We start from the raw sequence: 21,667 nt of genomic DNA on the forward strand, positions 1-21,667 counted from the left end.
ATTTTGTGTAAGATGAGATTCCAATCCTTTTCTTTTATATGACTATAATTGTGAAGAGTATTTTCTATATTTGGTTCCAATCATTTGGTTAGACCTTATCAATTGTAAGTGCTTTGATAAGAGTATTTTTAAGCAAATTTATGTATTTAATATATTGATAATATTTTCAAGTATATTTATTTATACATAAGCTAAATCTAAAATTTTCCGTGGACTTTCTCATTAATTTGATGTATTAAAGGATAAAATTTATAATGTGTTTGTTTATGCAAATCCATCCTAAATGTTTCTTAAAAAAAAAAAAAAAATCCAACCCTAACTGACATAAAAGAAAAGAGTTTGCCATCTTATTTATTATATTAACTCTTCATAAATATAATTTTATAAGCTAATTTTAAATATTATCGAGTTTATTTATATTATCAATCAATTCCAATCTATTTTTAAGTTAGAATTAATAAATAAAGAAAAAACGACCATCACTGTAGTATTGCTAAAGAAAACTAGAATATTTCGTCTTTTATTTATTACAGTTAAATATAAATTTCGATTTATTAAATTTAAATGAAAATTATTTTTAAAAATATTAAATTCAAAATAATTAATAAATTTTAATATTAAATTATATACTAAATAGAAATATTATAATACGGTATTAGTTTTTAATAACAATTAACATTCCAACACTAAATTGTATTATACCGATTTAAGACAAACTATAAAACCGCTTTTGTTATTAGTTTAGTGGGTTGTTTTTTTTGATATATTGGACAGCTCCGCATTTACTTTCCAAAATCAACCACATCGTTTCATTAATTTTAATAACCCTTTAGACAGACACTACAACTTGGAAGATTCCTAATTTCTTAATCTTTTTCTTGATCAAGTTGTCTTGATCTTTTTAAATTCTAGATTTTTTATTTTCCACTCTCTCGACCAAAACCGTACCTGCCATAGATTAGTCTCTGAAGTACAGTCAGGTCATCCGCCTTAATTTTACCCATTAAAATTATTATTATTAGTGCTTCCTCAAGTCCCAAAAAAAAATAAAAATTAAGAATTAAATAGAAAAAATATAAAGGAAAAGAAAAGGAAAATGTTGGTGATATTCTAGCAGTCATTATTACGTGTCAAAAATCTTAAAACACGTTTGCCTGGCTTAACTGTAAATAATTGAAGCATCATGGGCCTTTGTTAATGAGATCTGGTCATAAATATATTTGATACAAAACCCATCTAGAGCAAGAACACCATCTTCTTAAGAAGAAGAAGACATAGCAACCGTCCATATCTCTCTTTCGCCATTGGCTGAGAAAGAAGATTATATAAACAAACTTCAATCCAGAAAATTCCCAAGAGAGCTTATCTCATCTCTTTACGAGGTATGCAAGAAACAGTAATTATTTCTGCTTTTCTTACATGGGTTCGTTTTGTCTAATTAAGGTTATTTATGGCTCAAGTTTTTTGGGTGGGCTCGTCTGAATTAAAACTTGGAATCCAGTTTTATTAATTCTGAGGTTCAGCAAATTTGAGAACATGGGTTAGTGTTAGAATTTGTAGAACTTGATTTTATTGCCTTGTTTGAATTCTAAGTGCGCATCTTTGAACAAAGGTAGAAACTTTAGTTCATGGGGTATAATTACTATTCAGCATCGCGAGTTTTATGTATTTAGGCCAAAAAGACAAGGCTGTCTTGTTTGTTTTGGTACTATTGTTACTGCACTTCTTCTGCTAATTATTAAGAGTAACTCAATTTGTTCCGGTGTCTGCTTAAGGCGTTTGTCTTCACAAAATTTTTTGTGGCTTATTCTGTTTACTTTTTATTTTATGAAAAAAAATATCTATATGGTTGTTAAAACATGAAGATGATATTTTTATGCTTTGGCATCTGGGATGAATTTCTTGTTTCTTTTTCTTGTTGTGATTGTCGGTTCGCCCACTACAGATGCTTTTAAGTCTTGAAAGTGCCTTTTTCCCTTGTAGTCGGTAGCTTTTCATGCTTGCATAATATGAAGAGTTGGATCAGGGTCAATAGTGCTACAGTTATTGTCAGGATCTATTCTGGAATAACTTTTTTTTTTCTGGGTTGATGATAAAAAATTTGATTCTAAGAATGGTTAATTTGGACGGCTGATGATAGAGTTCAGTTTTTGCTCATTTCTTCATATGATTTGTTACCATGGATGAATCAATGGAGTCATGGTTTAATCCTGGACAGTGCTTGTAATTCTTTACTATTGCATAACGGGTACTACATATGTGATTGGAGGTGGAAATCAGATGGGGACTTGTTGTTGTAAGTCCTAACTTTATGTTGAAGATTTTATGTTTCTTCTTTGAAGATGTTCTTTTCCAAGAGGCACATGGTAAAAGCTGTTGTTAGAAACTATTTTATTACTACAGTCCCGCTTGTTGGTTTTCTTGCAAGTAATTCTATGACTGAAGATAATTTGCTTTTAATTCTCTATAAAAAGAAGTGTATCACTGCATTGCTTTTAGTTTCTAACTTAAGTTGGTTCCCAATACCTTCTCTTCTTTTACTGCCTTTTGTTTTCCACCTTTTTCTTTGTTTTTCCACAATTTAGTGAAAGTCAATGATCTACGTCTACTCCTTGATAAGGATTTGTTAATGCTAATCTAATTCTCCATTTTGGGTTGAATGACTTTTTGGGTTAATTTTTTCCTTTTGGATAACTTTGCGGCTGTTTCATTAGAAGTCAAAAAGAAGAGGTAAAGGTTGTTAGTTTGCCTTTACTGATTGGCAGTGCGATCAAGCTCTAGAATTTGCACTGAAAACCAATTGAATTGTCGGAGAGTTAGTAGAATGAGTATAATCATAGCCTGATAAGGAAATGAAAGCAAGCTTTCTGGCTTTTTGCAAACTAAAGAAGCAATGGCCCTTCAAATGACCTTGTTATGTTGATCTTGCTTTGTGTCCATCTGAGGCAATGATATACAATCTCCTTTTTTGACCACTTGTTCTGGTTAGGAGAACCTATAAAATCATATATATCGTAAACGACTATTAACAATCTCCTTTGCAATCTATCATGCAAACCACATTCTAACCTTTCTTTTTTCTTTCTAAATTTTGTGCCTGGTTATGGAGGACTGCCTTAATATCAATTCAGGTTTCTTCAACTATTTTACATTGCTATACTTGATGGATTTGATTCATTATGTTGCTTTCTTGGATGTTCTGTCCATTTTGATTATGCTGTTTGTTTTGATCATTTGCTCTTTTTTTATAATTTTCTTCACTAAGATTAAGTTTGTCTAGACGGAATAATCTTATATTTCTTTTTCTTATTCTATTTGCAGACTAGGGTGATCTTCTACCACTGCAGATAATGGACAATTGGCTTCAAACATTTGTGTCCACAAAAGACTCATCTTATGGTCAACTATTTAACATTGTCTGCTGAATGATAGCATGTATCATAAGAATTGTTTACAAGTAGAGGGAATCATTGTAACTGAAAAGAAGCTACTACTATCTTTTCGGTATTGAGAAGGCCAAGTCAATCAGTAGTTTTAGATGCAAACTTCTCAGAAGCACCGAAATCCAGCCGGTATTCATGGTTTTTACAACCACCCACAAGAGATTGATCAGTATGGTTTGTCTCATATACAAATTTTAGAGAACAGTGCATTCTCAGATGTTGGCAGCCAAGGAACCAGTGTCTCCTTTCAAACCTACAAGGAAGAATATTTTACCTTGGAATCATCCTCGGCTAATGCAGGTTTTGTTGGCTATGATTCACCTGCTGCTAGTGTCTCATCTAACCGAAGTCCCTTTTCACCCCAAGGTTCAAATTCATGTCTGTCAGATCCTCATCGTTCTCCTGACAACACATATGGATCTCCAATGAGTGGAGTTTCATCTGCTGATGATGAAAATGCATTGATGAGGCAGAAATTAAGGGAACTGGAATTTTTGTTACTGGGGTCTGAATCTGATATAACAAACTGTGACTTCTGCTTCCACCATGCTGATCAACAGGCAAGGTGGGATTGGACCCGAATGGAGGAAATGATTCCTAGATTAGATACGAGGCAGATTCTTTTTGCTTGTGCTCAGGCAATATCTGATGGTGACATCTCCAGAGCAGCAGCTTTAATGCATGTGTTGGAGCAAATGGTGTCAGTCTCTGGAGAGCCAATACAGAGGTTAGGAGCTTATATGTTGGAAGGGCTTAGAGCAAGGGTGGAACTCTCAGGAAGTAAAATCTATAGAGCCTTGAAATGTGAAGCTCCAGTGAGCTCAGATCTGATGACATACATGGGTATTCTCTTTAAGATCTGTCCATACTGGAGGTTTGCTTACACTTCTGCCAATGTTATTATTCGAGAAGCTGTGGAATACGAGCCTAGGATTCATATAATTGATTTCCAAATTGCTCAGGGCACCCAATGGATTTACCTTATGCAGGCACTTGCAGATCGGCCAGGTGGTCCACCGGCTATTCGAATTACTGGTGTTGATGATCCCCAATCAGCTTATGCTCGTGGTGGAGGACTTGATATTGTAGGGAAAAGGCTATCAAGTTTTGCCGAGTCGCACAATGTGCCATTTCAGTTCCACGATGCCGCAATGTCTGGCTGTGAGGTTCAACTTGAACATCTTTGTGTGCGACCTGGGGAAGCTGTGGTTGTGAATTTTCCATATGTATTGCACCACATGCCAGATGAAAGTGTGAGCACTTGGAATCACAGAGATCGATTATTGAGGCTGGTGAAGAGTTTGTCCCCAAAGGTCGTGACCCTCATTGAGCAAGAATCCAACACTAATACTAAACCATTCCTTCCTAGGTTCAAGGAAACACTAGAATATTACAATGCTATGTTTGAATCAATTGATGCTGGTTCCTCTAGGGATGACAAGCAGAGGATAAATGCAGAGCAGCACTGTGTGGCACGGGACATTGTCAATATGATTGCTTGCGAGGGTGCTGACAGGGTCGAACGCCATGAAGTCTTTGGGAAGTGGAGGTCGCGATTTATGATGGCAGGATTTACACAGCATCCGCTAAGTTCCCAGGTGACTATTGCCGTCAGAGATTTGTTGAAGGAATATGACAGGAGATATGGACTTCAAGAGAAGGATGGGGCTCTATACCTATGGTGGATGAATACAGCCATGTCATCCTCTTCCGCTTGGAGGTGAAAGTGAAAGTTCTAGTAGTGTTAGTTCCACATAACATCTGTAAATTTTGACTGTTTTTTTGGCTGTTGCATTTGGGGCAATGACCTATAGTGATGTTTGCACTTAGAAGTGAGAATTAGCGCCTTTTTCAGATACTAGTGTCAATCAGAGAAACAAACTCTAATTCACTGTACATGCCCACCTAATGAAAAAGACAGCTCTTCCCTATCCTGCAATTGCATCTTCTTGTCAATTATTTGCAGCATGGTCAGATCCTCAACTTGAGCGTATCAAATTACTTAAACTGTAAAAACTGATCTTGGAACCCATCTCCATTTTCGTTCAGTATCTCTGCATCAGACATGGGGTTGAAAAATCAAGAATTAGTTACGAAGGGAAAGGGAGGTGGAGTAATCTTAAATCATAAATAAGTGAACACCATTCGAATCATATACAAAATTATGAAATGTTTTCGGTCCAAACAGTTAAAAAATATGAAAAAGGTTGGGTTTAGCAAAACATAAATAAAATAGAAAAGAGACCTTTGCCGGCGGGAGAAGAAAGAACAGGTACCAGTAGGATATAGAAAATGGGACAGACTCGAGAGAAAAAGGGAAAGAATTGTAGTTGGGTAAAAAAGGAAAATTAGATCATCAGTAAATTTGGGCTAAAATAAATAATTTGAAATAAGTTGTAAATAAAAATACTGGATTTGAGTAGATGAAATACGTTTTGAAGAAAGAAGTAAACTGAAAAATTTTGAAAAAAAAAAACGAGTTATAGAAAGAAATACGTTGAATAATATTCATAATAATGTGATATTGAATTGAAAAGGCTAGTAGAAGATAAATTAAAATTATTGTTGAAAAAAACATAAATTAATATAATACAAAATAATCTGTTTCCAACAGACCAGATGCTCAAAAGTTTCAAATTCGGTGATTACTTGCACAGTAACATTTACTGATTAACAGTGGCGGCTCTTGTGAGAGAAAATTAGCATGTGATATAGATACAGTTTAAAAACGAAAAAAAACATTTAAAAAACATGTGAAAATGAAATTATAGAATGTGAGAAATATGCAAATAGTATTAGAAATGCGTAAGAATTGATTGGTCAGTTTGGTGAGAGGGAAAAGCCAAAAAGAGAGAGAAGGGAGAGGAACTAATAATAATAATAATGATAAAAGGCTAATTCAGTTTCAAAAAAAAAAAAAAAGAAATTTAATAGCAAACAGAGGCAGAGGTTTCGGTCCAAAGGTGCGAGTTAGCGGTCCATAATTATCATTTAACCCTTCCTCTTCGCACACGCGCCTCACTCTCTCTCTTTTAATCCATCCAAACAGCGCCACTCACTCACTCGATTCAACTCATTAACCTTTTTTTTTTTTCTTTTCGTTATTTTTTTAAAGACATTTTATGCTTTTTTTTTTTTTTTTTGTAAAATAAGAAGACAGAAAAAATTACATTATTAAGAAAATGGAGGAAGGAGCGGAGAGGAGGAAGGCAATGATGAAGACCTCGCAGAAGGAGCAGGAAAGAGAACGACGTCGTATTAGAGATAGACAGAGAAGACAATCTATGTCTGTCGAAGAGAGAGAAAAGCATCTCGCTAGACGACGTCGTAATTATCAACTCCGTCGTCTGAGAGCTGATAATAATCCCCGACTTCACCACCACCCTCCTTTCCACCACCAGACCACCACCACCACCTCTGCAGCCGCAAATGTCGATGTCACTTTACCTTCCGTTGGTTAGTTTTCTTCTTCTCTTTCTTGGTTTTCTTTAAACTATTTTTGTAATCTAATAGATTGCTTACAATTTATTGTTATCATTGTTTTTCTTTTTCTTTCTATGTTTTGTAGGATTAGAAATTCCGGCTGATAAATTAGCTAAATTGCCAACAAGAAGAGTACGTTTAAACCATTTGAAACATCTGGCGAGATCACTGGATAATCATGATCATGTGGGTGTTCCAATTAATCATACAATTGCTGCCCCGGATTTGACCAATGATCAAACTGCAAATGCAAATTCCACTTGTAAGTTATTATTCATATTACTTGTTTATTCTTCTTTAATAGATAAATAAATAAATAAGCCTCTGGTTCAGGTGTGACTGCAAAAGGAGGTTTAAGGTTAAATCGTGTTAAGCGTCTTGCACGTTCATTAGCTTCTGATTTAGAAAACTCTACACGAGAAAAGGAAGGTATTTTTTTTTCCTTATGAAATAATCTGCTATATGTGTGCTTTATTTATCTGTATTCAATTTGTAATTTTTATTCTGCAGTTCAGCTTGAGCTGCTAAGTGTGAGTAGCAATCTGTCGAAAGTTTTTGATCAACGGTAACCATGTTAGAAATCAATGATTCGCGGTAATAAACACATCTACATGATCTTGGTTATGCTGTATTTATAAGATGAATTCTATTTAGAAAGTTTGATGTGGGTTATTTTTCGGTTGCTGTTCTTTGGTGGTAGAATGCAGTTATTGAGGAAAGATAGAGGAACAATATTCATCCATTTCCTCTTCATTGTCACTCGGTTAAATATGTGAGTTGCATTACATCTTCCATGATATTTATTCCTACATATTTTAGGTAATCCACGATTTCGTAGTATTATTTTCTTACCATTCAAACGCATTCAGTTTTTGCAATTGATTTGGACTTGAGCTAAAGTCTCTGGGTAGTTAAGATTTAGTGTTGTTCTAGAACTGCAAATTATAACCTTAAGTATTGATTATTGCCTGTGCATTTTCTTATAATTTTTCTGTTAACCTTTCTGCACATGATTGTTCTGGAAATTATCAGTTTTAGCAATGATATTACCTGTGCGATTATGTCTCAATTGTCCTTTCTGCATGCTTCAACAATGAGTACTACTGCATGGAAAGTGTACCAATGTTCGTGCGGTAATATTTGGGTGCAATCTGTTGTCAGTTTCAAATTGTTGCACAAAGATTAACAACCTGACAGACAATTATAATTATTTGGTGTGAGATATAGAGAGAAATCACACAGGAAACAAAGTTATTCCAGAAAATTTTCTCCAGCTGTACTAGGCAGTATTAAAAGTCAATGTGTTTTTTCTTTTTTCTTGTTTTTTTTTTTTTGGATGAGTTGCATGTACAGCTCACTAGTTAACATGCTAGGATAGCTTTACGGGGAAATTATAATCCGTCCAATCTTTTGTTCATTCACAATAATTGACTTAAAGGCATGTTAAACTTTGTTAATTCAACTGTCTTTAGAACATACTGGATAAGACTAATACCTCTAATTATGTGTTTTTAATGTTTTAAATAAATGTACAATATACATTAGAAATCACTGGTATATTTCACATGTCTTTAACTTCTAATTTGCTTTTTTAAGTTCGTGTATCTTTTTATTTTTATTCTTTCCGTAAACTGATTTTCATGCATTTCAATTTGGTGTAATATGAGTTTCAAGCGCTACTCTGTAATTGTTTTTTCTTTTTTCTTTCCCTGTTCTTTTATTTAACCTATAGATGTAAATTTGTTCATTATTTAATTGGTTGTTGATCCTGAAAGTATTTTCTTTTTTAATGATCATGATTGTTTAATGGCTATTAAATTGAATATGCTCGTTGGTTTAGACAGCTTGTAAAACAGTAATGGTGACATCTATATTGCAGCATAAACAACTTGCATTAGAATGCAATTGCTTGTTCTGATTTATGATTATGAATAAACATCAAGGATGAAACTGTATTTTACAATTTTCTTTTTGATATTGATTCTCTATTGAGAACTGATGTCTTTCTAGATTAAATTAATGTTTTACTCTGATTATTCTCTGTAGAATTATAGGACATATTAAGCAAAAGAGGTTAGCACAATGGAGCTTTGTGGATATGTAGTTGGATGGAGCTGATGAATTTAGGTGACACGATAGGCCAAAGGCTTAAGCTGAGTTTACTTCTCTCAATTATTAGGGGCATTCAATTTTGTCTTGTTTTACTTTTTTCCCTTATGGTTGGGGGGCTTCTTTAAAAATGGTATTTTGCTTTCTTGAATGCCATTTTTCCAAATGTTTTCTATGTAATGGCATCACTCTGAAAATCCACTAATTTAGGATGCATTGGCTGTACAGATTCATATTTAGCATTTCCCACTGGGTTTCAGCTTTCATTTTATGACATTGAATCGCAGATGTTACTCTTGTTTGTGTTCAATTGTTACTCTTGTTTGTGTTCAATTGCTACTCTCCTTTGTGGGGCACTTGCCCTTGCACTTTTGTTTCTGAACCTAATGATTATTTGTGGGGGCTCTAATAAGGCTCGCTCAACCTTATGATTTTGCTCTTAAAAGGGTGTCTTACCAGGTCATGTGTGTTCGGTGTCAGGTCTTGACCAATTTATTTCATTACCTTTTTCTTTTTTTCCCTCTCTTGGCAAAATTCAATTTTGACCTAATGATCACATTAAGAAGATCTTTGGCTCCTGTTTGGGGATCTTTTGGTAATTGCGATTGAGGTTGCTTTTCTAACCCCAAATCTCTTATTTTATTTTATTTCTAGAATTTTAAAATCTGTTTTTGACAGAACGAGGTAAATTGATGTCTTTCTCTAAAGCAAGAAAGTTTGAGAAAAATTAGTGTATAAAAAATAAAAAAATTAATTTAATAAAAAATTCTAAGTCTTTTTTGGTCAACATATACACTCTAAATGCAATTTATCAGTTGTCTCAATCAAATATCAAGAGTGGCTAATAGTGTTTTGTGCCACGTCCTCATCTTATGATCAAACAACGATTATAATCAAAATAAAAATTATTATACTAAAATAGCAAATAACGAAATCAACGGCCTGATCTTTCCATTTTCATTTTCTGAAAATCAGAGCTTTTTATTTTTATAAAAATTTTCTAAAACATATGTTATTATACAAATATATTTTTTATTTTCTATTTGGGTAATATTTTAAATATAAAGTATAAATTTAGAATAAATATAAATATAGTAAATATTTTTTGTTTTTATTTGAAAATAAGTAATTTTTATATAAAAAAGTGAAATGTACAAAAATGCCATTCAACTTACTAAAAAAGTTCAGTTAAGTTCTCATCTTTTCCTTTTTTGGCAAATTAAACTCATTAACTTTTATAATAGGTCTAATTAACTTCTAATGCTAACAAAGTCCAAAATGCTGTTAAGTGTAAGGGTCCTATTATTTTGAGAACGTGAATAATAACCACTCTGAATATTTTAAAGTCACGCCTATATTATGTAAGAGAGAGAAAGCCGCTTCTTCTTTTTTATTTAACTTACATCATAGCTCCTACAACTATAAAATTCTCTTCAAAGATTGGTCTTTCTCCATGAAGTGTGCATCTTTATGGTTTTATTGCAAAAACATATTGGAGGTAGTGGGATGTAATATAACTCGACAACTTGCACTCACTCTCTACTTACAAATGAGCGTGATGAAAAAGACGAAAATATTGCTGCAATTTCAGGTAAGGAAATAAATCACTACTTTTTTTTTTTTTGTAAATTAAGGTTTATAGATACTAATTTTATATAAATAAAGAAGAAAATGTGACTTTCTCTCCTCATGTGATATAGGCGTGACTATAAAATATTCAGAGCGGTTATTATTCGCTCTTAAATCCTTACACTTAACGACATTTTGGACGCTGTTAGCATTATGATTTAATTGGACTTTTTTATAAAAGTTAATGGGTTTAATTGAGCCAGAAAAAGATGTAAACTTAATTGGACTTTTCTAATAAGTTTAAGGGCATTTTTATGCCTTTTGCATAACAAAAATACAGAAAATATATTAAACTTATTTTTCTAATTTTAAAATTTAATTATAATTTTGAAAATATGAAAAACTATTTTTTATTTTATTTTAATATAGCATAAGTAAATAAAAAGTTCTATTTTTTTTTTCATTTGAAAACTTTTCTAGAAAACTAATATAGTTTTCTATAAGTAAACATAAGTATGTTTTGTATAATTTTAAAAAGGCTAAATATATATTTAGACGCTTGAACTTTGTTCATTTAGTCAGTTTAATATCTTAATTTTTGATATGACTTAATTAAACACCTAGACTTATTTTTCTGTAATATTTAAATACTTTTTGACATGTGGTTTCATTCAATATATCCACGTGTATAACTCATAAGTGTTTAGATGTTATAAAAAATAAAGTTCAAGTGTCTGTTAGATTAAATCAAAAACTAAAGGTGCTTAATAGGTTTTAAAAATAGAATGTATGTGTTAGATTATGTTAAATTGAAAGTTAAATTGTTAGAGTGACTAAATGATTCAAATTAAGGTGTTTAAATATACATTCTGCCTTTTAGAAAAAGATAATGTTTTTTTGAATGATAGAAAAAAGACAATCAATCCTATTCTTTTTCTTTAAGTACAAAGCATAAAAAGAGAATAATAAAGGTCATTCATAGAGATTTGATGACATATAAATGGAAGCATATTAGAGTGCGAAACATATGATTGAAAAATTGAAGCAGAAGATATGAATAAGTTATTGAATTTTAAACCAAAGTAATTAGATTTTTAAATTTTAAAATAGTTTAATTATAACTTTAAAGTTTATAAAATATAACCATGAAATCTTTGTATCTAACTCCATAAAAAACACACAGCTATTAGACATTTATTATTTATGTTATCATTCCATGTGGCTCTTAAAATTCAATATTACCGTTGTTAAATAAATAACACTTCTTCCTTTTCTTTTTCCTATTTTTTAAAACCCTAATTTTGTTAAGCATAAATTGAAAGAACTAAAATAATTAAAAGCATCACACCCACATTACTCAAAAGACAACCCTTAAGTGCTAATAGTAGCACATCAAACCCACAAGGCTGAAAAGTCAACTCTTAGGTGTCAGCGGTAACGACTCTTATAAGTACATCAAACTCAGAAACACTTTTTAATATGGGACGGGGTGTTACATAGATGAAGGGGTTCTTTAAGTTGTTTAGTTTGTATAGGGTAAGGGTGAGGGTAATGTCTTTAGCCTATGCCTTTACTAGATAGAGTAGACTAGGATAGATAGAGATCAACACGTAGGAAAAAGGTAAGCCTTTTTTGAAAAGATGTGTTTATGTAGTGACAACCCGTAGAGGCATAGCTCAACCGACAGGTGGGAGGTGAGTTGGAAATGAGAAGTGGTGGTGAGCAACAGTAAGAGTTAGTGTAGTATAGTATCATGGGGATGCAGTTGGGGTGTTATATAGCTTAGAATAAGAAAGCTAAAGCAAAAAGCTCTCAAGTCCAAAGATCTTCAAAAGTCATTTCTTTTAGGAAATTAGAGCTATTTTATAGTAATGGTGTGTAAACGAGAGCCATTGATTTTGGTGAAATGTGGCTCCATTTAGTGTGCTTTAGGTCTCTTTCATTATCATATGGGCCTATACTACATTTCTCTTAACCAGAGATTAAGAAGGATCAGACCCTTTCCCTAATAGGCCTTATCTCAAGTTTATCAAGCCAAATTTCCTTTGGAACCCCACACTTAGCTCATTGTTTGTCCTCAAGCAATCAAAAGTAAAATAAGAAAAATAAACCACTAAGGAACAACACTTAAACTGAAAGATAAGCTAGAGAGCTCTTGCACATATCCTTAACAAGCTTAAGTCAAACAAAAAGAAACGAAGCAATCAATTCAAGTATCACAACCAAGATGCCAATAATTCACAAAATACTGTCTCAACAAAATTATTCAGAACCAACTCCTCACCAGATTCATTCTAAATCACTCAAAGTGTTTAAAGGGTAGTGTTTAATCGCTCAATGCATCAACTACTGCCTTACTTACTATATGCTTGCTCTTAAATCCTACTCCTACCACTTATGGAGAGTCAACAACCATGTCAAGAGGTCTTTATAAGGGTTGTAATGGGGATTAGGTAGGGGTAGGTAAATTTAGTAAGAGTTGAACCTATGGTGTTCTGCAATGAAATACATGACCTGCACACAAGCCACAATGATCAGAAGGGGTAAACAATGGACAGTAGTCCAAGGTGGGAAATAGGAATCAAGTCAAAATGTTTAGCTCACTTACTTTTTTTCTTTTCATCACCTTTCCCTCTTATTCTTCTATTTATTTCTTTTTTCTTTTTTTTCTTTTTTTTTTCATAAGGGAAGAACATTCACATAATAGAGTGAATTTCTTTTAGATTGAAGAAAGCTGCTATAAGATTCTACACTATTCCCAAGATAAAAATTTCCAATAAAAATAACTCATGTGCAGAATCATAACCCAAAGCAGAATAAAACTAAGTGGCAATGAAATATGATAAAAAATGGTGAAAGAGGGGGTTATCTACAGAATCAATAAACGAATAAAGGCTATTTGGCTAAAATGAAAAACCTAAGTGCCTCTATCATACCAAAGTGTTAAACTCTCCTTGTGGCCCTCATAAGCATTACCGAGCAAGTTCTAAAAGTAAATACAGTAATTGGCACTCTCAACAAGAAATAAATACAAGCATATAAAGTGTATGCTTACAATTTAGGCTCAATTTCTCACAAGTGTGCTTTTGAGTAGGTTCCAAACAAAAATCATCAAAACAGAATTAAATAAACCAAAGCAACTTAGTGCAAAACTCAAACTAATTATCTTACATTCTTCCGCAAGACTCAACACTGTCGGTTTTACCCGATCACATGGACATAAACAGGATTTCAAAAGCAAGTCAACAGTAAGAGCATCGAAACAAAGTGAAAAATTATCAAAATTTTAAAAAAAATTTGCACAAAGAATAAACAAATAACTGAGATGGGATAAATATCACCCACCCCACACTTAAAGGACACACTGTCCCCAGTGTATAAAATATATAAGAAATGAAAAAGAAAAAAGAGCTAATACTGCCCTGACTATGGCTCCGGAGTGAAAAGAGGTGCATCGTCAGGGATATCAGGGCGTTGGCTAGTCTGTAGTAGAGGAGTGGCTGCAAATAATAAAATGAAGAATTAAAATCGAAACTGAAACAAAAATTAAATAAAATATGAAAACTAAAACTAATAAAATGTTTTAAGGGGAATTAAAAGGGAAAACATGGAAAAGCTCAAAAGACATCCATTTAGGTTTCTTTGTTTTGTTTTGGCTATAAATATCAAAGCCAAATTCATTTATAAAATAGAATTTATGAATGATAATCTTTATTTGCTTTTTATGAGTGTTTTTGCTTAAGTTTTTGCATGAACTTTGAACTTATCAAACTATTTTTTTTAGTTTGTGGCATTCTCTAACCAAAATCTTATATTTGATTCTTAACTTATCAAATCATACTTGGTTTGTGGCGTTTGGAGTTGAATTCAAGTGCTAGTTTCATTGTTGGAACTAGTTTTTCCTAACTTCACTTGAGGAGATCCTTGGGTTTTGGAATCATCTTGATTGGAGGGTGTTTTCTTACATTCCATATGTATCATAACTCATTAGTTATTGGGGTGTATGGTTGCTAAGATGATGATTTCCTATCACCATGATTTTCTGAGTGATCACCAACACCATTATCAACCATTTCATACTCCTCCTGAAATTGATAATCTAATGTTTGAATTTCTTCTTGTCTCTCCTCCGGAAATTCAGACTCAAAATACATCACATCTTCATGAAAGACTACATCCATGGATATGAACATACATCTAGTTGGAGGATGATAACACCTGTACCCCTTTTTATTTGTTGCATATCCAAGAAACACACATCTTATTGCTCGAGGAGCAAGCTTATGGCAGTGATGTTTATGAATATGTATAAATACTACAAATTCGAAGACACGAGGAGGTAAGTTTGATGTTGATGGAGCAGCTATAGTATCATTAAGGACCTGAAAAGGTGTCTGAAAATCAAGAGTCTGTGAAGGACTTTGGTTAATTAAATATGCAGCGGAAGAAAGAGCTTCTCCCCAATATGATAATGGCATTTTTGCGTGAAGCAATGAGGCACGAACAACTTCTAGTAAATATCTATTCTTCCTTTCATTTACTCCATTTTGTTGGAGTGTATAAACACATGTACTTTGATTAATAATTCTGTTTTCTTCCAAATAATGCTTCAATTCAGAATTATGGTATTCACCACCATTATCGCTGCGAAGCACTTGAATATGTGCATTATATTGAGTCTTAACATGTGTATGAAATTTCTAAAATAATGCACTCACATCACTCTTAGATTTTATTAAGCACACCCAAGTCATCCTTGTGCAATCATCGATAAAAGTAACAAAACAACGAGATCCCCCTAAAGTTGAAATTTTAGATGGACCCCAAACATCATAATGAACAATCATAAAAGGTAAATGACCTCTATTAAAACTTGATGAAAAAGAGCTACGATGACTCTTGGTAAGTTCACAAACATCACAATGAAAAATAGAAACATCAATGTTGTTAAACAAACCAGGAAATAATTTTTTTTAAGTAGCCAAAAGAAGCATGCCCTAGTCGTCTATGTTATAACCAGATTTCTGCTTCATTTTTTTCCTTCTTTAGACCATCTATTGCAAACGCATGATGCAACTTGGAAGAATTATTCGATTGCAAGTCCAAGTAGTACAAATTCCCTCGCCTAATACCACAGCCAATCATTTGCTTCGTTTGAATATCCTTAAAACAACAGTTGAGAAAGAAGAAGATAAATGATATGGCTATAGTTCTTTGAAATAAAGATATAAAAATAACAACACAAGACAAAGCTGATGTTATTTGGAAAACAGATAAAAGACTGTAATTTAATGATGGAACAATTAAAACTGAGTCTAAATTTAAAGAATTGGTAGCAGTAATAGATCCATCTCCAATAATTGGAACTTCATTACCATTTGCTACCGAAACAGATTTTTGTAAGGATGGTCTAAGTTTCTTAATCTGTCCAGAATCAAAGGTCATATGGTTTGAAGCACCAGAATCAATTATCCATGTACTATCACAAACAGATGTAGAAACATTAAACACCTTACCTTCCTTGCTTGTGCTTGCTACTAATGTTGAAGTTGATTCAGCATTGTCCACACTTGTTTTGGTTTCAGCAATAGCGGAAATCAGGGAATTCTTAGCTTTCCTTCTTGGTGATCCTCGATTCTGATCCCACCAATCTGGATAGCCTACAAGCTCAAAGTAACGATATTTGATGTGGCCTGACTTATCACAATGAGTTCATTTTTATTTAGACTTTCCAATACTAATAGATGTCTTTGACTTGTTGTGAATCACCATAGCAGCAGCATCGGAGTCTCCATAGTCTCCTTTTATTGTTACACGACGGTTCTCCTCTCGTCGAATCAGGGCATAGCTTTCTTCTAGGCCTGAAGTAGACTCCTGGCGTAGGATTTCTCCATGCACCTGCTCAAAATGATCATCCAATCCAGCTAAAAATATATGCACCGATAGTCGTTCAATAGATTTTTGGTACGCAACCACATCATCAGGATCCTTCATGACCACTTTGTCTCTGTGATCCAATTCCTGAAAAATTGCAGTTAGTTCTCCATAATATTCAGAGAGAGATCTTCCATTCTGTTTGGCTGCAAAGGCTTTCTGGTTTAAGCTTTCTGGTTTAAGGCGAAGAGCTGCAACTCATCACTGCCATCATAGAAAGCTTTTGATAAAGCAGTCCAGATTTCATGGGCAGTGGATAAGCGTAAATATCGCTTCATGATCTTTGGACTCATAGACATTAGTAGTCATCTCTTCACCTTTTGGTTTTCAGCATAACACTTTTCATACCCATTCTCTGATTCAGCAGGTGGTTTTATTTTTCCCCGAATATAGGAAAGCTTTTCTCTTTCAGCAATATGCATTTCCATTAGTTGGGACCGTACGTCATATAATTTGATTTGTAAGCGTAATTCCTGCATTGAATGCTCCTTAAGATTGAATGATAATAGGTTTCAATCCAGATGGTTCACTATCTTTACTACTCATGTTGTTTTAAGTGTTTCAAGGCTCTTTTTTTTTGGGTCGGCTCTGATACCAACTTGAAAGAGAGAAGATAAGAATTAAGTTTTCATTATTGTATTCTACTATCAAAAAAGAGATACATCAGCCTTATATTTATACTCATATGTAAGACTTTGATAGAAACTAAATAACAACCTCTTAATAGCTAGACTCTAAATTTAAAAGATAAATACTTATCATATCCTAACAGCCCTAACAACTCTTCTAGAAACAAGAATCTCAACATTATTAATTTTTAGTATTTTTATTCTTAATCTTAGTAAAATAATGTGAGGCTAAATATCTTTTTATTGTTGGATATAAATTACAGTAGATCCCGTTATTAATGGAGGAGCAAACAGAATTAGTAAATTGGATTTAATTGAAATCTTTTAAGAATATTGAGATTAAAATTGAGATAAAATCAAATACTAGGATTTAATTATCTTCTTAAGGGCTTTTTTCTTTATCTTTTTACACATAAAAAAAAACTAGTCAAACAAATAATCAAAAAAATATACTATTCCTTAATATATAAAATAATCATTTTTTATTTTATTATGATATAAGTATTCTACAAAATTAAATAGCTATTCCATAATAATTAATCTTTGTCCATAAGTATTAGAATAACTTTTTCATATTAAATAACTATTTTTTTCATTGGTTATTCCGTAGAAATATTATATTACATACGTTACATTCTTTTAATAAAAAATATTATTTTGTGTAAAATTCTAATACAAAAAACTTTCTTCTTTATCTATTTGCCTCACAAATTAATGTGCAAACACATATAATATTTCATTCTATAGAATTTCATTTTGTTTAAGATAATTAAAATTTCATTCTCATTTATCTATAATTTGCTTCAAAATCCCATTACCCCGTATGGATAAAACTCTTACAGCAACTTAATAATGTCTTTGGATTAAAATCTTACAGCTTTCTTATTATATTCATATAGATAAATAAAAGAAAAAGGGAAGAATTAGAAAATAGAGGAGAAATGAAGTAGCAATCCATAAAACGTCATGCATGTGCACTGTATACCAAAAATGTTGATGTGGTGATCTATCTGTTGGGTTTGTAATGGATTAGTGGGAAGACAAGCAATCCTTTCTGTCTTTCACACATCTCCAACTTTCTCTTAATTTTTTTAGATCAAAAGCTTTTCTTTGCAGAGTTTTTATTTATTAATTTTAATCAAAATATTTGTTTTTAATGGCAATCTTATCTATTCAAAAACAAATGTAGGCTTAATCAATTAACTGTCTATCTACCAGTGGGATGTGATTTCTCAGTTTCACCTATCAAACTTTTAGATATTTTCAAAACTCACCACCACCTTCTTTAGATATCACTACTTTATTCCATGGACTTGCCTTTTGCCTCTACATCAAGCAATCATGTGCTTCTGTTTTCTTTTTTTCATTATTTATAATACATATAATATTTGGATTCTTTTGTTTTTTTAAAGAAAAGAGTTGAAGTTATTAGAATTTCCTTTATTAATTTGTGACACGCTGTATTTTATTTTGTAACCATATTATTAGTAACTAATGGATCTGAATGTTCAAAATAAAAACTTTCTCAATTTTTATAAGTGAGAATATCAATCATATATCAGTTTTTAATTGATTATTAAATTATATGACAAGCTAATCTCTTATCAAATATTAAATTATTAGTTAGTATAATAGTGCAATCCTATTATTATATTTACTTTTATTTCTCTTAATTGGATAAGAACTTCAAATGGGTGCATAATTTGCCCATTTGGGAACATCCGTCATGTCCATGATTCTATTTCACCGAAAACTAATTTTGTCCATATAGACAGATAATACATAATATAATATCAAACATTTAGGAATTTTCAAAAAAGAAAATGATTTGGTGAGTTGTTATTTAAATATTATTATTTTTAAGTGAAAGATAAATTCGGAAAAAGATTTATTATTATTATTATTATTAAATGACTTTACTTAGTCCTCATAAAGTTTAAGATTTATTTATTTGAAATGCACGTCAGGCTCAAGCCTCGTGGAATTTAAAATAAAATTTATTAGTCATTAATTTTCTTTTAAAATGATATATAACATATGTAAGTAATTGATAATTAGAGAAATATATAATAAATAATTCCACTTTTAATTGTATTTATTTTATTATGCATTATAAATATTTAGTCCATATTGTTTGCAAAAATATTACTCATATTTGCAACTTGAAACATAATATTTTAAAGATCGGATAAGGAAAAGACACATTCCTTTCTCCAAACCAAAGGAACTGAAATCTCATCTAATTGATTATATTAATTTTCTCAGTTACGAGCAATTGTTTCTTATCCGGAAAGCAAGGGGAAAACAATTCCACCCACCTTTTCTTTTAATTCATTTTCTATTGCTTTTGCTGACTGTACCTATGTAAACTTAGTGGTTGGACATTATAAGAGCATCTAATCAGGTTGCAAATGAAATTGGGGAATTATTTGTAAGTATATATAAATATCTCTATGTATATTATTAAATAATATTAGAGTAACTTTTAAGTTGAAATTAAATTCTATGTACTTTCTCTATTTCATATTATCTATTTTCTTTTCGATTAAAAATAATTTTAATTATCTATTATTTTTATATATTTAATATAACATTAATTTTTTTATTTTATTTTTGTAGTGGTATAGATTTAGTAAATTTTATAAAATTTGTAAAAAAATTAATTTAAATAAATTATTAAAAAATAACAATTATTTTAGAATAAAAAAGCATTATATTTTTATAATAAATCAAATCATGAATTTAATTGAGTTAAAGTTTATTAAGCTCCAACTTAATTCACTTATAAAATACATCCTAAGAAATAAAATAAAATAAATATTTATTGAGATATTTTATATTGTTTTACTTGATAAAGTGATATTTTTTCATAAATCTTTATAGTTAAATTAAAATAAAGATAACAGTTAAATTAAAATAAAAAATTATTATATCAGTTAAGGTAATTAATAAATTTATAATAAATGAAATCATGAATCTAATTGAGTTTAAGCTTATTCAACTCAAACTTAATTCACTTATAAAACCGTCTTAAAAAATAAAATTAAATAAATATTTATTAAGATATTTTACATTGTTTTACTTGATAAAGTGATATTCTTTCATAAATATTTATTTAACCAAAGTTTTAGATAAATTCATATTTATATGTCATTACTTTTGTTTATATTGACACTTTGATACCTCTTGTTTCGAAACTCAATTTAATGATTATTAAATTCTGATATCATCTTAACTAAACAAAGAGTTAAATCAACAAAAAGCTTAATTTGCTTCTTAAACTTAGTATTCAACACAATACAATTATTGTTTTTTATCGAGTAAAAGCGATTTTTAGTTTTAGCTTAACTTAATTCTAATGTCTAACAAAACATAATTAAATAATAGTTTATCGCACTAAAATTAAAAATTTAGGTATTTTAAAGATTATTTATATATTAGATCATTTATGAATTCAATATATTTAAATATATTTAATTCTCTATTATTTTGATAAATTATGAAAATATCATATAATTGTGAACTTATGATTCTTTATTTTTTTTAATTAATTTGTAATGTTATTTTAATTTCTTTGAACAACATTAAAAGTGAATAAATTCTTTATTATTTTAGGTATACTATTTTATTAATTTGAAAAAAATTAAATGCTGATATCATATTAATTATTGAATGATATTTTTAAATACTATGATTAGATTGTACTAAACAAAAATTAGAACAATTAAAATAATAAAAGAATTTATTATGTTTAGTTTGATGATTAAAAATAAGTTCAAGAATAAAGTGAATTTATTTTATTAAAAAAATATTTACTGAATTGACTATCTAAAAAATCTAACATAATGATTTAAATATAGATGAAACCAAAACTTAATAATCTTTGAATTCCATTTTTTAAAAAAGAAGTGTGAAAACGTCAATATAATCAAAACTCAGTAATAGAAACATATTTTGCCCAAAATTATTTCATTTTTCTTAAATATTTTTGGTTTCATTATAATTCAATTACTAGGTTTAATTAAATATTTTTAAATAATAGTTATTAAGATATTCAATGAAAAGTTATTAGTTTTCTCAGAAAATTTTTAAAAATAGTTTGCACATTTTTAGTCATTAGTACGATAAAAACATTATGATGAAAGATATTTAAAAAGAAAAAACCTATATATATATATATATATATATATATATATATCAATTAATGTATGAATTGCGGCTAATCACTTTCAATGACCTATGGCTACCTTTGGCCCTTGTTGGAAAATTCTTTTATGTTTAATTATAATTTAAATATTTTGATAGTTTATTATTGAAGAAAAGTAATATTTTTCAAAATGCTCCAAACACCAAAAATGTATTGGTAAGTAACTTTCCTTATATAATCAGAAGTAAATTATTTTTATTAAAAAAAATATATATTAAAAAATTAATCAATGCAGTCAAAAATTTAATATGAAAACTAAATAAATAAGTTATGATAATAGATAAAGCTATTAA

At 30.6% G+C, this 21,667-nt stretch overlaps 3 protein-coding genes across 12 annotated transcripts; 2 read left to right on the forward strand and 1 right to left on the reverse strand.

Annotated features, from left to right (window-relative positions):
- Positions 1-1,228: 1,228 nt before the first annotated feature.
- On the forward strand, positions 1,229-5,374 carry LOC8273265 (scarecrow-like protein 13). 4 transcript variants are annotated; one of them, XM_002534172.4, is made up of 2 exons: positions 1,229-1,382; positions 3,322-5,374. In XM_002534172.4, exon 2 carries the CDS (start codon positions 3,539-3,541, stop codon positions 5,165-5,167), a length of 1,629 nt encoding a protein of 542 aa, XP_002534218.1. In that variant the 5' UTR covers positions 1,229-1,382; positions 3,322-3,538; the 3' UTR covers positions 5,168-5,374. The 4 variants fall into 4 exon arrangements, with proteins under 4 accessions (XP_002534218.1, XP_048236103.1, XP_015583872.1 ...); XM_048380146.1 differs by lacking the exon at positions 1,229-1,382 and adding an exon at positions 1,391-2,296; XM_015728386.3 differs by lacking the exon at positions 1,229-1,382 and adding an exon at positions 1,391-1,540.
- Positions 5,375-5,508: 134 nt separating this feature from the next.
- On the forward strand, positions 5,509-9,345 carry LOC8273264. 7 transcript variants are annotated; one of them, XM_002534173.4, is made up of 6 exons: positions 5,509-6,899; positions 7,012-7,188; positions 7,260-7,355; positions 7,437-7,520; positions 7,627-7,698; positions 8,973-9,345. In XM_002534173.4, the coding sequence occupies exons 1-4, from the start codon at positions 6,626-6,628 to the stop codon at positions 7,493-7,495; spliced, it is 606 nt and encodes a 201-aa protein (XP_002534219.1). In that variant the 5' UTR covers positions 5,509-6,625; the 3' UTR covers positions 7,496-7,520; positions 7,627-7,698; positions 8,973-9,345. The 7 variants fall into 7 exon arrangements, with proteins under 7 accessions (XP_002534219.1, XP_015583871.1, XP_048236106.1 ...); XM_015728385.3 differs by having other exon boundaries at positions 7,634-7,698; XM_048380149.1 differs by having other exon boundaries at positions 7,442-7,520.
- Positions 9,346-14,614: 5,269 nt separating this feature from the next.
- Positions 14,615-16,966, reverse strand: LOC125371319. Its single transcript, XM_048379996.1, has 5 exons — positions 16,876-16,966; positions 16,374-16,729; positions 15,915-16,301; positions 15,622-15,767; positions 14,615-15,248 (listed from the first exon to the last, which is right to left on the reverse strand). The coding sequence occupies exons 1-5, from the start codon at positions 16,964-16,966 to the stop codon at positions 14,615-14,617; spliced, it is 1,614 nt and encodes a 537-aa protein (XP_048235953.1).
- Positions 16,967-21,667: the final 4,701 nt, after the last annotated feature.

This window comes from Ricinus communis, chromosome 10 (genome assembly GCF_019578655.1).
Source record: "Ricinus communis isolate WT05 ecotype wild-type chromosome 10, ASM1957865v1, whole genome shotgun sequence".
Taxonomy (NCBI): domain Eukaryota; kingdom Viridiplantae; phylum Streptophyta; class Magnoliopsida; order Malpighiales; family Euphorbiaceae; genus Ricinus; species Ricinus communis.

What these genes read in the sequence shown, in the direction of transcription:
- LOC8273265 (XM_002534172.4), top strand. Translation starts at nt 3,539, where the DNA reads ATGCAAACTTCTCAGAAGCACCGAAATCCAGCCGGTATTCATGGTTTT.
- LOC8273264 (XM_002534173.4), top strand. Translation starts at nt 6,626, where the DNA reads ATGGAGGAAGGAGCGGAGAGGAGGAAGGCAATGATGAAGACCTCGCAG. An exon ending in TGTCACTTTACCTTCCGTTG is followed by an intron (nt 6,900 to 7,011) that starts GTTAGTTTTCTT and finishes TATGTTTTGTAG; the next exon opens with GATTAGAAATTCCGGCTGAT. An exon ending in CTCTACACGAGAAAAGGAAG is followed by an intron (nt 7,356 to 7,436) that starts GTATTTTTTTTT and finishes TTTATTCTGCAG; the next exon opens with TTCAGCTTGAGCTGCTAAGT.
- LOC125371319 (XM_048379996.1), bottom strand. Translation starts at nt 16,966, where the DNA reads ATGGAAATGCATATTGCTGAAAGAGAAAAGCTTTCCTATATTCGGGGA. An exon ending in ACTCCGATGCTGCTGCTATG is followed by an intron (nt 16,302 to 16,373) that starts GTGATTCACAAC and finishes CATTGTGATAAG; the next exon opens with TCAGGCCACATCAAATATCG. An exon ending in AAAAATGAAGCAGAAATCTG is followed by an intron (nt 15,249 to 15,621) that starts GTTATAACATAG and finishes AGTGCTTCGCAG; the next exon opens with CGATAATGGTGGTGAATACC.